This window comes from Danio rerio, chromosome 10 (genome assembly GCF_052040795.2).
Source record: "Danio rerio strain M-AB ecotype USA chromosome 10, GRCz13ab, whole genome shotgun sequence".
NCBI classification, from domain to species: Eukaryota; Metazoa; Chordata; class Actinopteri; order Cypriniformes; family Danionidae; genus Danio; species Danio rerio.
The window spans coordinates 26,324,324-26,340,493 of NC_141030.1; the positions used below are offsets into that span (position 1 = coordinate 26,324,324).

The 16,170-nt window shown below is 35.2% G+C and overlaps 1 protein-coding gene and 1 long non-coding RNA gene across 2 annotated transcripts in view; one reads left to right on the plus strand and one right to left on the minus strand.

Moving 5' to 3' along the window:
- Positions 1–16,170, plus strand: part of LOC147842056 (uncharacterized) — a 592,784-nt gene that overhangs the window by 456,233 nt on the left and 120,381 nt on the right. The gene's annotated exons all lie outside the window — the stretch shown is intronic.
- pcolcea (procollagen C-endopeptidase enhancer a) lies at positions 106–14,597 on the minus strand. The gene is given in 9 exon segments (NM_001030181.3): positions 106–909; positions 1,862–2,032; positions 2,632–2,712; positions 2,784–3,121; positions 4,437–4,573; positions 5,113–5,237; positions 5,704–5,962; positions 7,786–7,894; positions 14,466–14,597. Coding segments are annotated over 9 exon segments (1,440 nt in total). The 5' UTR covers positions 14,555–14,597; the 3' UTR covers positions 106–778.

Below are 16,170 nucleotides of genomic sequence, written 5' to 3' on the forward strand. Positions count from 1 at the left end.
CAGTTATATTTATTCAAATTTGTAAAGTGTTTGTATGTGTATTTTTATATTTCAATGTATGTCTATTATGTATTTAGATATTAATTTTATACAGCTTTTATCACCAAACAATTTAATTGTTTAAAGTATAAACATATTTCAGTTATAGTTAAACAACATTTGTTATTTCGCTTGCCTTTTAAATTTAAGCTTTTCACTTAATGTCAACCTACTAATACTATTTAAATCTTTTTAATTTTACCACTAACAGCAGTGAAGCACGTTAGATTAATGTATACAATAAATTTACACACTGTCCAGAGTAAACTACAGAACATGACGCTCTTTCCTGAACAAATGAACAGAGAAAAGAGGTAGAAAAGAGAAGTGTTATTTTAACCACATCACCAGTTTAGTATGTGCTCATGGTTTAAATCTGTGTCAAAGATGTATTTGAACCAAAACCAGCTTTCAATGAATGAAAACAAATCCCTTGTCAATAAAACAACACAGTGTCAAATTCAATGCAATATTGTGTTATATAAATCAGATGACATCATCATAAGTTACACATATATTTAGTGACATCTCTGTGTTGTCTATACTGGCTATGAATGGCATCAAATTTGGAATGCACCATAGTTTAATCAAATCAGTCCAGGAAAGTTTTGCGTGACTTCCTGAGCAAGCCAAACAAGACCTTATTATCTTGTCTAATCACTGTCCATAGCCAAAGCTTTCATCTAGTGTCTTTTCTCCACATGTTGCTCATATTTACATGGATATATAAGGGAGCAGATCAGCATGGCTGGTTGTTGATGTTGGTCAGCATTTTGTGATGTGGGGCTTTGTAAAGAGCTGTGAAAGTGCCAGGATTGAGAACACCACGGCCTTCATCGTCCACCTCACCCATCAGGATGTAGTTTTGACCTGTTGAAGATGGGCGATTTGCAAGAAATTAATTCAAGTTTACTTGTGTAGCACTTTTCAGAATAAATAATGTTTCAAAGCAGCTTTAAAGGTGCACATTATACTGCATTACAATCAAATTCAAAAAAGCTAAAGTTCTTAGTTACCATAACTATATTAGTACTAATAACTAATAATTACTAACAACTTATAAATGTAGGTCAAATGGACTTATGCTTGTATTTATGAGATCATATGTGGCCATTAGGCTTATGGTGGTAACATTTTGTCTTGATTAATTGGTGAAGCTTTGATCAAGATATATTAATACAATATTGCTGCAAAAAGTTACATTAGCAGGTATATTAAAAATACTGTAAGGTGTAATACATTTTTATATACATGTTCAGAGTAAATAAATGTTCCAAACCAATTAAATCGTGAACGTGTTATAAAATAATACAAGAAAGTTTTACTAACTAATGTTATTCCAATTAAAATAAACATAGAGAGAAGAACAGTTTTAGTATTTCACTTTAGTAGTTACTATGTTAATATTAAATAGAAATGCTTAATTATATTAGTTATTAACTCTATTTAATGAAGTGATTCTAAGAATATAAGAAATTAACATCAGCTTAATAAAAGCTTTTGTAGTTTTCATGGTTTAGTTTACTTAAATAGTTTAGTTCACTTAACTAATGTTAACTATTGGAGACTTATTGCACAGTGGAAATGTACAAAGGCCCTGTAATAGTCATGTTATTATAAAATTATAAAACTTTTTTCATATTAATGTTCAAACTATTAAACTAACCAGTTAAGCCAAGCACTGGCTCTGGAACACCACTTCTAACTTGTTTACTGTTAAATACTAATACTACTACTAATACTAATAATATTGTGCATGTTCATTATCACCATATACTTAATTGTTGAACGTGGGCACATGTTTAGTGGCAAAATACTGTACCTCTGCGCAGCAATGGGCATTTCTTGCAGGGCATCATGAGTTTGACAGACATGGTTTCTCCAGCTTGGGTGATTGTGAGTCTGCCAGTCTTATAGGCTTTAATTAAGGACACAGTGCCTTGCATACTTCCTCTAGGTCCAGCAGTCAATGCTGTCAGTGTACCGGTGATCACTGAAAAACAGAGCAAAAGACATTACAAGGAGAACTGAAATCAAATAACTTATAGAGACGCTTAATGTAATTAAATTAGGTTGAATCAAATTAGTCTTATCAATCATTTTATTGTGAATTACAATAAACTGTTAAAATATAATTATGAAATATGGTTTAATAAGTAATAATAAACATATGACATAAAAATCAACTGTTAAAAATGCTGGGTTCCACACCCTCCAACACAAATGAATTAAGTGAACTTAATTGTTTTTATAAGTTTAAGTGGATTGAACATAAAACAATTAAGTTTTCACAAAAAAACTCAAGAACTGTGTTGATTTAGCTCATTTTAAATAAGTAGTTTGAAGAAGCAGCAAAAATCATTCTTTGAGTGTATACAGGTATCTTGTCATGACTTACAGATCATATAATTGTTTACAATGGACATACTATTAAAGCAATAGGAACCAAGAAGCCGTAGTTTACAGTGAATTTAAAAAAGTTGCATAACTGCATACCTTAGATATTCATCAATCAATAGGAATCAAGCTTTTAGCAGATTTTGTGATATACATATTTCTTAATGCTTCTAATAGTACCAAATGGTTGCTTACCAAATTCACTTGCACAGAAGCTTGTCTTGATAGTTCCATCTCTTTTACATGCCTTTGCACACAGTGGGTTTGTTTCGGTGGCTAAAAAAGAGGTTAAACAATTTACAATCAACCATAACCAGAATCATGTGCTACTCTCATCTTTTCCTTACCAGGTCTGGGTCTTTCAGGCTCTGGTTTACGGACTGGAGGCTTCACAGGTTTAATGGGTCTAACTGGTTTAGGTCGGGGCTTTGGCTGTTCCGGTGCCTCTGTAGTAGTGGTTGTAGTTGTAGTTATCGCTTCTGTTGTTACGACAGGTTTTGCTGGGACGATTTTAGGTTTTGTGGGTGTTGAAGACACTCTTGGTCCTGACACAACATCGCCACCTGCAGACGGAGAATGGAGACCACGCGGGATGCTGGTGTATGACGCCATGAATCCGTCCGAAGTCACGCTCAGGTCAGATACGAACTGCACTAACAGCACGTTGCTATTCGTAACAATGTTCCTGCAAATTGAACAAAAAAATGTTGCATAGTAAAATTTGGTGTGGTAGTGTTAAATTTGTATGAGCAAATTAATTTAAAGTGTTCACCCAGAAATTAAAAAAAAAATCTCTTTTTTATATGGGGAGTAGGCTACTATGTATTGCCATAAAAGTCAGCAGTGCCACATGCGAGAGGGGTCTGGCTGCAGACTCGGTGCAGATGCAATCTGAGCTGCATGCAATGCTTTTGAATGGCCTCAACTAACGCTACCCGTCACAGTGACAACACTACCTCCGTTGAGTGCATTAGTCTAACATTGTATCTCTAAGAGATGCAATCTCAGCTTGCATCATAAAGGCTGCATCCAGATACTATTGCCACATGCAAGCATTGTATTGCTTATAGTAAGCACACATTTTGATCTGACATGGAAGATATTTGATAAACAAATTATCTTTTGCAGATTTTTTTTGTGCACAAAGGTGTTTTTGGAGCTTTGTATGATTACAGTTACATCACTGAAGTTAGTTCCTTTTCTGGACTTTCAATGTTTCAGGACTATTGCTGTCTATGGAGGATGAGGGAGCTCTCAGATGAAATATTATGTCTTCTGAAAATAATGAAGGTTTGAAGGGAATTGAAATTAGCAGAATTAATAAGAGTAATTAATAACAGAATTTAAAATTTTAATTAACTCAATTTAAATTAAGAAACTCTTTAAAGCAGAGATGCCCATAGGGCCTGCAGACCAAATTTGGCCTATGTTAACCTTTAGTTTGGCAAACCACCCCATCTGAAAATAAATTTAGAATAAGGTTTGTGGCAAATACCTTCAACAGAGATCATCATTTCTATTTTAAAATAACCTTTTGTTTGTTTGTTTAATTGTTGAGCTACAACAGTGTAAATGTCAGCTAAACTGTATTTATTATTGCATTGTTTTGCACATATTGCTGTAGTTTAATTTCTTTCACACCTATCAGCTGGCAATCAATTAAGCTGTCACTTAACTAATGCTAACATGCCAAGAAAATATCAATTTGAATATTTTTGACTTTAAAACAACTACAAAGATGACAAAAAAATAAGATGACAGAAAAGCTAAGTGTAAAGCCTGTCGAGCTGTCAAATATGGCAAAGAGAGGACATTGCAGCCACCCAAACGGTACATTTTCTTGGCTAAGAGTGGGAACCCTCTCAAAATGTTTTTGCACAGTTGCAATAAATAAGTGATTAATACATAAAGAGCCTAATGTATAGGCCCTAATAATAATAGTAAAATGTAGCTTCTTTAGCAGTTAAATGACAGCAAATGAGATAAAAATGAATACTGACTGAGGTGCAGTGTATCCACAGTACTTTCCGATGCGCCTCGAATCGTCTTTCTCTCCTCCGTTAAAGAACGCCACATAGTCAAAGCGGCAGTAAGTGTCAGATTCCAAATCAAACTTATCAAACTTCACTTCAATCACCTGAAACACACAAAAAAAAAACAAACCTCAAATATAATCTTGACAGTGATTCAATTCAATAAACAAAACAGTTTGGTTCAAGCATTAAAGCATAAGTGTGACACTGATGCAAAAGAAGAATCATTTTAGGGTTACAAAGGAACATTTCAGTGAACAGATGTTGAAAGAAACATTTGTTAATATTATTTTTATAGTACAAAGTAATATAATAAAGTATTAAAGATAATAATAGTAATATTTCAATATTTTAATAGTACAAAGAACATTATTGCACTAGAAATATGGAATGACAGTGATAGTGTTGACCTGGATAAAAGTTCAGCATCAGAAAATGATTTTGCTTTCTGGGAAAAGTTCTTATATAAGTTTTTAAAAGTATCCCAGATACAATCTCAAATGTCTCTGTTTCCCAACAGGCCTATTTTTTTATCATTGAATGAATAGGCTACAAAAACTGTCTGGCCTGCCGCCACTATTGAGCATTGAGTTATTAACTCAAAATGATCCGTGAGTGCTGCAGGGTTATGTTTTTTCCTCACCATTTCTGGTTCCACTGTTATAAGCCAAGAACAGCTGATGCCCGGTGGATAATTTTTCTCTGGCCAATTGGGAGTTTTGATCGTGCCCTGAGATTTTGTGAGCTTCCCACCGCAAAACTGGTGCTCTGAAAGAAAAAAAAAACAAATCAATTGAGAGAAAAGATCACTGAGGCTGCAAACATTAACCTTGTGATATGAATATTTTTTCCTTAAAGTAAAATAGGTTTAAAAACAGATGTTGGTTGTGATGTCACCATTGTTGTAACTATGTATGAAACTATTCAGAAATTCATTTGGGCACAAATAAGTTAAACAATAAAATTATCATAGCAAGAATTTAAGTTTTACTGATGAACTTAACAGCATTCAAAAGAATTTAACAGTATTTTACTGTAAAACAATGTAAAGGTTTTTAAGTAAATGGTAAATTAACATTACATGAGCAGCACAACCTCAATGCAAACTCACAACTGTTTTGTGTTTTGGTAAATTAAGAACTAAAACATATAAATTATTTAGCCCGTTTAAAGTTAAGTTTAAGTTTGTTAAATCTGGCTCTTTATATTTAATTTTTAATAAGCATGAATTCACCATCCACGTGTGGTTTTCCACCATTGAAGTAGGCCACGAACCCTCTGCCTCCAGTTCCTGAATCTGAAACCATCTCGACCATCATGGTGTTGGACGTGGAGATGAGAGCCCCAGGCCTGAATGTCCCGCAGAAGCGACCGAGCTTCTGCACCATGTTTGAGTGTCCGTTATAAACATCCACATAGTCATAGCGGCAGAGAGGATCAGCTTCCAGATCAAAAATCCTGAAGGACAGCATCACCACATTGCCCTCTGGGACCTGATACAAAGCCACACATATATTTTAGAAGAGATTTTATATTTTCACGTTCATGTATTGTTTAAAGTTCTTTTTTACTTCAGTTATTTTTTTCCTCAACTGGTTATGTTATTAGAATAATTACTTAATGGCATGGATACCAAGATGTTACAAATCCTAACAATATAGCATTTCCTGCAAAAAAAAATTACATTTTGTTCGAATTATTTTGTGCATGTTTTATCACATATCATGTAAATTGCAACCAAGGCTCATTCTGACAATGTACCTCTATATACATTCCTGGGGAGCACCGAATATGTCCAAGGAGCTATGTTTTTTTTTTTTGCAGTTTTTTGTTTACGCTTTTTCAGATCTCAAATTTGTCTCTTGAGTGCCATTCGTGCCGGCTGTTCTCGTGTAAAACCACCAGAAGCTGCTGTCGACTAACTGTTTGACTGACTGAATGACTGACCGATTGACTGACCCACCCTCCTTTCCTAAACGTAACCGACAGTTTAAAAAGCAATCCAGAAAAAGGAAAAGCCCTCACCTGATTTTTACCTAATTTTCAAATTTTACCACATTCTCACCCTGTTTTTAACTTGTTTATTTTATGTTTTGTCAACTCCTGGTCAACTCCTCTCTGCGTCTTAAGTCCACCAGCGCACATGGTGAGCTACTGGACAATCTGGTAACATCAGAAAAGCTGTCCAAACGGAGGTAAGTGGTCAGCTGGTAAGTGCGAAAAGGAACGGTGTCATACCACCCTGTATTGTTTGTTTTAAAGACGAAATGCAGCCATACGTACTTCTGGCTACATAATTTGCATTTCCATTTATTTTATTTATAAACCCCTAAACATTTCTCAAATTCTACAAGTTTACATTGTTTTAAAACAAATTTCCTGTTATAAAATGTATCTGTAAATCTTACATCCATTCTGTTACCATACTGTACTTTACTGTTAAACTGATGAAATGAGCTTCCACAATTATGTAAGATACAGGAAATGATGTCACTTTTCCTCACTGATCATATCTGAAGTACTAAAGTCATGTGTGCTCTCACTGAGAAAATATTTAGATTTAAAAATTGCTTTTAACAAAAGTTATTTTGTCAAACTTTTATTCCAGTATTATAAATTAACACAGTCCATCACTGATCTCACAGCAAAGAATTTTAATCATGATTTCATCTTTGCCACAAAAGAGAGTTTTTGGACAAAAGTAAAATAATTGAAATGGTCAATTCTGTTACCATCACACTCTGTTAATAGGATAACAGTGTTGACAGTCTATACCAGAGTTGAAAGTTACTGAGGTTACCAACAAAACAATAAAGAAATATTTTGTGTTGTTGTTTCTTAAAACTTCTCTGGAAATGCTTTAAAATGTGCGTTTTTTTTAGGTTTGGCATAATCTCAACCAAAATATGAAGAGACAGTTTAGCCCCTCCCCCTTTTAAAAAACAGCCAATAGCGTTTAGTGTTTTTTTTTCACAGTTCTGCCAGTGGTAGTGGTTGAGCTCAAGCACATCTAATGTGAAGCGTCTTGAAGGGGGCGGGGCATGTCAGATACTAGAGAGCATTTGATTGGTCATGATTTCATGAGAAACTGACGAATAAAACCGTTGATACATTTAGGCATTGTTACAAAAAGCTTGAGATGTCCCGTGATCAATTTCACGGGACCTTTAAATCTTAAAAAGGAAGTGACTTGTGTTTGGCAAGCACTGATTATTAAATATAATTTCTGAAATACTGATTGTATCTGCAATTATAGAATTCCCTTCAATCTCAAGTAATCTGGTGAATCTTGAGTGTGAAATCAGAGTGAACTCACCGTGATGTACCAGGTACATTTGCTGTTGGGTTTGTAAAACGATGGGAATCCTTCACTTCCCACAAAGCCTGAGTCTCCAACCAGATCCCCTCCACAGTTAAACACGGGCCTGAGAAAGCGAGGAATGGTGAAAAAGAGAGATTTCACTATAAGAGAATGGCTCATATGAATGTGTTTATATTGCACAATAAACACATGAGTCAAGACATAGTTTACAAAACACAATCTCACAAAGTACAAACAGATGCACACAGATGGACCAACAACAGCTGAATTACAGCTATTAAAGATACATAAATACTAAAGATTCATAAGCACTACATACATTAATTGTAATAATTGCTTTTGCTATCTTTCATGAGATTTCAGTCAAAATACAGTTAAATAGACGGCAGATATTTATACAAAATAATTTTAAAAGCTAATAAAGGTGCATGGATTTTCATGTATTTCAGGATTTTAATAGCAAAGTACAGTATATACATTATGTATTGTACATTATCATTGCATTTATGGTGGCTTGAAAAAGGTAACATACTGTTATACTACATAAACGTGTTCTTCTTCTTCTTCTTCTGAGAGTAATTTGATTTCTACATGCATCTCCTTCTAGACCATTCATACTACAACCACCAAACATATTCCATACCTTCAACTTCCTCAGGTTGCTATGTCTTTTCCAACAGTTTTTCGAAAACTGTTTGACTTAACATTGGAAGAAAATTTGTGACCTCATAACTTTGTGCCTGACTGGCATACAGACTTAAGGTTGGGCTCATTTAACTCAGACTACAAATCTCTCAATCATCAATGACCTTTCAACTTACCAGCCACACCCTAGCAACCACTGACGGCATCAAAGCAACTCTCCCATAGACGTCCATTGAAACAAATTACCATTGACTTTACATTAGACATACTAACAACATACAGATTCATGCTCAAAACATATTAACGGCATACTAATCATACTAGCATCATGCTAATTCATACTATAAACATACTAGCATCATGCTAATTTATACTATAAACATACTAGCAACATGCTAATTCATACTAAATTCATGCTAAGAACATGCTAATTTATGCTATAAACATGCTAATTCATGCCACAACCATACTAATTTGTATTAGCAAATGCCTAGCAACTACTCATAACACCTTAGCAACTGTCTAGCAACACCTTAGCAACCACCTAGCAACACCATAGCAACTCCTTAGAACACCTTAGCAACCACCTAGAACACTTTAGCAACCACCTAGCAACACATTAGCAACCACCTAGCAGCGCCATAGCAACCACTCAGAACACCCTAGCAACTGCCTAGCAACACATTAGCAACCGCCTAGCAACCATCTAGCAACACCTTAGCAACCACTCAGAACACTTTTGCAACTGTCTAGCAAGAAACATGCCAATTCATACAAGAAACATGTTAACATATGTACTTAACTATGTCAACTGTATCAAACTTTCAGACGAGGCTTTCTCAAGCCACCATAAAGTTTGTCTATGAACTTTACTTTTCTAGTTTAGATTGGTTCACTGTATACACTAGCTTTTTATTTTATATTATGCTATATCAAATGTTATATCAACAATGATTGTATATATATAGTTATTGATCTAATGCATTTAGATAATTTAACATTAGTTCGTGCACCCTTAGTTAACATGACCTAACTGTATTTTCATTAGCAAATGCTAACTTACATCAGTAAAGACTGTAATACTGTTCATTGTTTATTCATGTTAGTAAATCATTAGCTAATACAATCTTGTATTAGCTATCTAATATTGTTAAGTGATATGGTTTTTGTATTTACTGTAAACCTTAATTTATAGAAAAACATCAGTTGTTTTGTGGCAAAAAATAAATAATAGAAATGACACAATAAGTTGCGAATACAAATTAATAGAGTATTCCTGCCAAGAAAATGCCATTTTCTTTGTACAAAGTAGTACATGACATATTTGTAGTAATAATTTGCTAAGATAAAGTTCAGATGCAAAAACTTCTAAGTGCAATCTGATTTTTTTTTTTAAATGATCATTTTTTTCTCAGCCTCCTACCTTAGACATTTTACTTTAAAGACAATAAAGGGCACATTATTAATTGAGAAATAATGTGAAACTTATAATAACTCAACTTCTTTGCCATAAAATGATATCGCCAATATAATCAATGATATCTGCCTAAATACAGATTCAGGCAAACTAACAGTGCTGGTATTGCTTGATCTCAGTGCTGCATTTGACACAATCACAGCATATTTCTAGATAGGCTGGAAAACTGGACTGGGCTGTCTGGCACGGTCCTCAAATGGTTCAGATCTTATCTTAAAGAGAGAGGTTACTATGTCAGTATAGGAGACCATAGGTCGAGGTGGACACCCGTGACATGTGGAGTCCCACAAGGCTCAATTCTGGCACCTCTCCTGTTCAACCTTTATATGCTTCCCCTGAGCCAAATAATGAGAAAGAACCAAATCTCCTACCACAGCTATGCTGATGACACTCAGATCTACTTAGCCTTACTGCCTAATAACTACAGCCCCATTGACACCCTCTGCCAATGCATTGATGAAATTAACAATTGGATGTGCCAAAACATTCTTCAGTTAAACAAAGAGAAAACTGAAGTCATTGAGTTTGGGAACAGAGATGAGGTTCTCAAGGTGAATGTGTACCTTGGCTCTAAAGGTCAAACAACAAAAAATAATGTCAAGAATCTTGGTGTGATTCTGGAGTCAGATTTGAGTTTCAGAAGTCATGTCAAAGCAGTCAGTAAATCAGCATACTATCATCTCAAAACATTGCAAGAATTAGATGCTTTGCTTGTTTGCTTGAGAAACTTGTTCATGCTTTGATCAGCAGTAGGGTGGATTACTGTAACAGCCTCCTCACTGGCCTTCCCAAAAAGACAGACAGTTACAGCTCATCTAGAATGCTTTGACCAGGATTGTGACCAGAACCAGAAAATCAGTGCACATCACGCCTGCCCTCAGGTCTTTACACTGGCTCCAAGTTACATTCAGAATAGATTTTAAAGTATTCTTACTTGTCTATAAATCACTAAATGGCCTAGGACCTCAATACATTGAATACAAACCTAATAGATCCCTCAGATCATTAGGATCAAATAAACTAGAAATTCCAAGAGTTCAGTCAAAGCAGGGTGAATCCACCTTCAGCTGCTACCCCCCTCGCTGCTGGAGTCAGCTTACAGAAATGATCAGATGTGCTTCAACATTAGGCACAATCGAGACTAAAAACACATCTGTTTAGCTGTACCTTTACTGAATGAGCACTGTGCAACGTCTAAAAGATAGCACTATTATGTCTTTCTTTTCTTTTTCATTCTTTTATAACCCGTTTTAACACATCTTAATCTGTTTTTAAACATTTTATTATTTGTTTTTTATTTTCTCATACTTGTCTTTTTTATTCTTGTTTATGTAAAGCATTTTGAATTGCCAGTATGAAATGTGCTATATAAATAAACTTGCCTTGCCTTAAAGTAAAAATAACGAACCTGCAGGAGGCTGAGTAAAATGCAATTTTAAAAGACAATTTCTGACACTTGGAAGTGTTTGCATCTGAACTCTTTTCACCAGTTTAATTATATCAAGTGCTGCTAACTGAAAAGACCATCTAAAAAAACTTATTTTAAATTATGAACTTGGCAAGCAACAGCTTGAAAGCAGTTTCACAGAGGCAGACGCTTTAATTCAGTGTTTACAACATCGCAGGCAGTATTTCTTAACTCACTGACAGTTCAAAATCCTTTCTAACTTTCTTGAAATGTTTTATTGTTGTCATAATATTCGCTGACGTCTGCAGCAACATATGTTTATAGACTTAAACTCTATGGCACAGCAAAATAAAACAGAGCTCTTTTGTAAAGTGATGGTGCAGAGCCAGAATAGCAGTCATTATACAGTCGCTCCCACAGAATGACAGATTTAGCAAAGGGGATGTTTATGGCACAGTACTGTTTAAGTGATATTTTCAAATATTTACCGCTTATAAAAATAGGCAAACATACCAACCTGCCACAGGAAAAAAGACTTCTTGTTAAAGAAGACTAATTAGGTGCATAATATTTTGAATAATGCCGACACAATGGCTCAGTGGTTAGCATTGTCACCTCACAGCAAGAAAGTCGCTGGTTCAAGCCCCAGCTGGGCCAGTTGCCATTTTTGTGTGTAGTCTGCATGTTCTCTCTGTGTTTGTGTGGATTTCCTCCGGGTGCTCCAGTTTCCCCCAAAGACATGTACTATAGGGGAATTGAATTAACTAAATTGTCCGCAGTATGTTTGTGAGTGAGTGTGTAAGGTTGTTTCCCATTGTTTGCAGCTGGAAAGGCATGTGCTGTGTAAAACATATGCTGGATAAATTGGTGGTTCATTCTGCTGTGACGACCTTTGATGAATAAAGAGACTAAGCCGAAGGAAATCAAATGAATGAATGAATATTTGATTCAAATAATTTGTGCTGTCTTTTTATGCTTGTTACACTTCGTTTAGTGTGTAATACTGTTATTTTAGCATGACAAAAGGTTCTAAAAGTACAAAGTTCGCTCCAAAGGACTATTCCTTGTATCAGTAAACTCTCTCGAACATCTTGATTGTGTTCTGTCTTCTGGCAATCACAATATCCAGTGATGAAATAGTTCAATATTGGCTGGCCGAGTTGTGTTAAACTGCATCATGTGTTATCACTATGTCCAAAAACTGCTAATTCACACATCTAATAAACTGACACATATGCGATTGTTCACATTGTTGTTTCTGTATGTATGCTTCTGATATAACCTTGTTTGACAAGCATTTACAGCATATACATGGTATAAAAATCATCCACGAGGCAATTGTACACAGAATATTAAGAAGTTTTGCGGAATGAATGTGGAAAAATATGTATTTATTATTTGTGTCTGTTTTTGCTGTTGGTGATTACTTTCACTGCATGTGTAGAAGAGAGCAACACAAACAGTCTAAATAGCTCCAACAAAGACACGGAATTAAAAGCATTTTTGGCTTAACTACAAATTTTCATTATGAGCAAAATTGATTAAATGAAAATTTCATTTTTGACTGAGCTATTTGTTTAAAGGGCACTTATCATGCAAAATCAACTTTTGGAGGCTGTATACTGTAAACAGAAATGTTTGTAAGTCCACAGTCATATTGGAGTAATATAAACAAAACAAGTTCTTTGTTCTTGATGTTAAAATAGAATTAAAATCCCATTGACTTTAAAAGTTTACCCAGCCTGATCTTAAAAGGAAAATGGCAAGGCAACCAAACCCCATCCCCTAAACACAACCGTCATTGGGGGATGAGCGAATCGCACTAAATTGTATGAATAGGATCATATCAATTCCTACAATTTCAATAAAAAAGTTACGAATTGCCATGAAATTGTGATGGCCACCATACCGTGAGATAGAAGTGTTTTTACCCACCCACTGATATTGATTGACAGGGGCACATTATGTCTCAGTATAAACACATATAACCATGTCCACAAGACAGGATTTGCAAAGAAACTCTGGAATCACCACAGCTGCAAAATGTACACAACTAAAAACGAGGATGCTTCAATCAAACAACAGGAGTCCCGATTTGTGGACGTTAAATCACGTTTATTTTACACAGTAACTTAGCTATAATTGATCTTTATACAGCAGCACATTTATCTGTTTGGTGGGCATTCTGTTACATTAGCCTTGAGTAGATGAGCAAAAACAGCACATCGTGTTAAACAAACACGTACTACTGCATTCATCTTGCTATAGTATTTGTGACGGTGGGTCTCGGTTTCATGTCTGAGTTGCTGCCTGTCATTTTGATGTGTTTATCCTGACATCCAACCCTGGTTATCCTACTCTGAAAGAAAATGTCCCAAGAGTGAGCGGAGAAAACCAGCTCATTTGCATTTAAAGGCACAGGCGCAAAACACCTAACTCCCTCTGACCTCAAACATTGACATTTTCAGCAGGATATAATAAATGATCTGATGGATATTTTCACCTGAAATTTTACAGACACATTCTGGAGACACAAGAGACTGATTCTATATCTTGTAAACGGGCAAAATTGGAGCTCTTTAATAAAATAGTAAACAAACAAAAGCTAAAATTACTATCGTAAATTTAGATTTGATGCATTGCGCATGTAGTGCCATTTTTTGTTTACTTTCATTTTAAGGAAAAAGAGCAGCACAAACATTCTACAAAGTCTCAAATATAGAGATACTAAATGAAAATTTGGCTACAAAAAATCTCTAAAAATAAAACAACTATTAAAAGAAAATACTGTTCCTTTAAAAGGTAAGCATAAACATTTTCCAGCAAGAGTCAGATTGCTTAATCTAGTCATCATTGAGCAATCATTGAATTCTGTGTACTCCAGAATAAGTATTGAGGTATGAGGAAAGCTGGATCTGATGAACTGACCCAGTTCACCCTAAAACCACATTCAAATTCACCAACATTTCAAGCATTTACAGTATGAAAATGACACACAGCCAGGCATCTAAAAAAAAGCTAGCGAGTTTAAACAGCTCCTGCGACAGAAACCTTTTTGGTTTGTAAAACTGGTTATTTATAGCTTCAAAGAGCTGTCCTGACATGCACACCAAGCTTATTCTCATTCACAGCCCTACCGCACACCTGGTGTAGTTGGTGGTCTGACACAAGACCCCTCCAAAACTGAGAGACAGAAGAAGCCACAAACTCCACACCACAGTCAAATGCTCCATATCCAGCAGCACTGAGCTCCTCATGCAGATGCGGCCACAGGACACACGACCCGGGACGAGAAGGAGGAGAAGGAGGTTTGAGGGAGGGATGCTAAGGGACTGAAAAAGTGACGCTATGGGGGGGACGAGCAAGGGGAAGGTTTTAATTAGAGCCAGATGTTCACTTTGGGTTGAGAATCAGCCTCATTGACTTTGGCCAAAGGGAAGAATCCTGCATCAATAAAAGCAGGAGACATGAAGAAACAAATGCTGAGTTTGTTTGTAAAACGAAGTTGAATAAGGCCAAAACTGTGTCTTAAACATTGAGGAAGACCAGTATTTTTAGATTGGGGTGTAATATGTCTTAAGTTACTAAATTTGTAAATGATTTAAGTAGATTTAAGATTTGAGAAAGAACTGTACAATAAAATGTAAAGAGGACCTATTATATCCCTTTTTTCAAGACGTAAAATAAGTCTCTGATGTCCCTCAGCTCAAGAAACCAAACCAATAATGTTTTAAAACAGTCCTTTTTTAAGGCTTTAATTATATTTGTGCTATTTTGGTAAGTGACGCTTTAAATTCAATTGAGATTGTGTGCTTTTCAAAAGAGGGCAGAGTTACACATGCCTGTGCATCAGCATAGTGGCAGATTCAAAAACGAGACTAATGCTCGATTCACACTGGGCTTCAGAGACAACACCTGACATGTCTGAAGTTGGGGCTGATGCGATCGTCATAGCAGCATCAGCCAATGAAGTAAGTCCAAAGTAAATTTACATAAAGTAATCTGATTGGCTGATACTTCCATTGGCGCTTGAAAAGTTGATAAATTCCCAACTTCTACAGTGAGCATCGCCGCTAAAGCATCACTGACGAACCCACAATTCAGTTCGGCAACACTTGACGTCACCTATTCAAAGTGACACTCGGTGTGAATGGGGCGTAATGTCTAGGGAGAAAGTGATCATCACTAAAGGGCGGGGCTTTCTTCAGATGACACAAACCAAAAGAGAATATCAATCTTTCTACAGATTGTTTTAAGTCTGATTATAAAAAATTAAATTTAGACATTTTGACCATTAGAAGCTGGTTATATTCACTGATTATTGGCACACAACTGTGTCTAAACCTTATATAAAAGTGATTTTGCATATCAGGTCCCCTTTAACTAAAAACTATTTTGAACTAATATGCCAACCAGGACAACAAAACCAGACATAAAGGTCTTTTTTTTAATTGAGGTTTGTAACTGTGGGGAAAATCTATATTTGTGACATCAAAGAAATCTCAGACACTTAACGCTCATATGATAATATGAAAAACTATATATATATATATATATATATATATATATATATATATATATATATATATATATATATATATATATATATATATATATATATATATATATATAAAGGGTGTCACGATCCTACAAATCCTCGATTCGATTACATTTTCGATTCGATTTTCGATTATGAATAATTAATTAATTAATGACCAATTAATTATTTGTAGCCTACCATTTAAACTACCTGATCTGTGTGGTCTTTGTTTTACCCATAAACAAATCATACAGTAAATGAATAAAGGCAAGATACACATATAATTACCACCTGTCAATCACTTTTTTT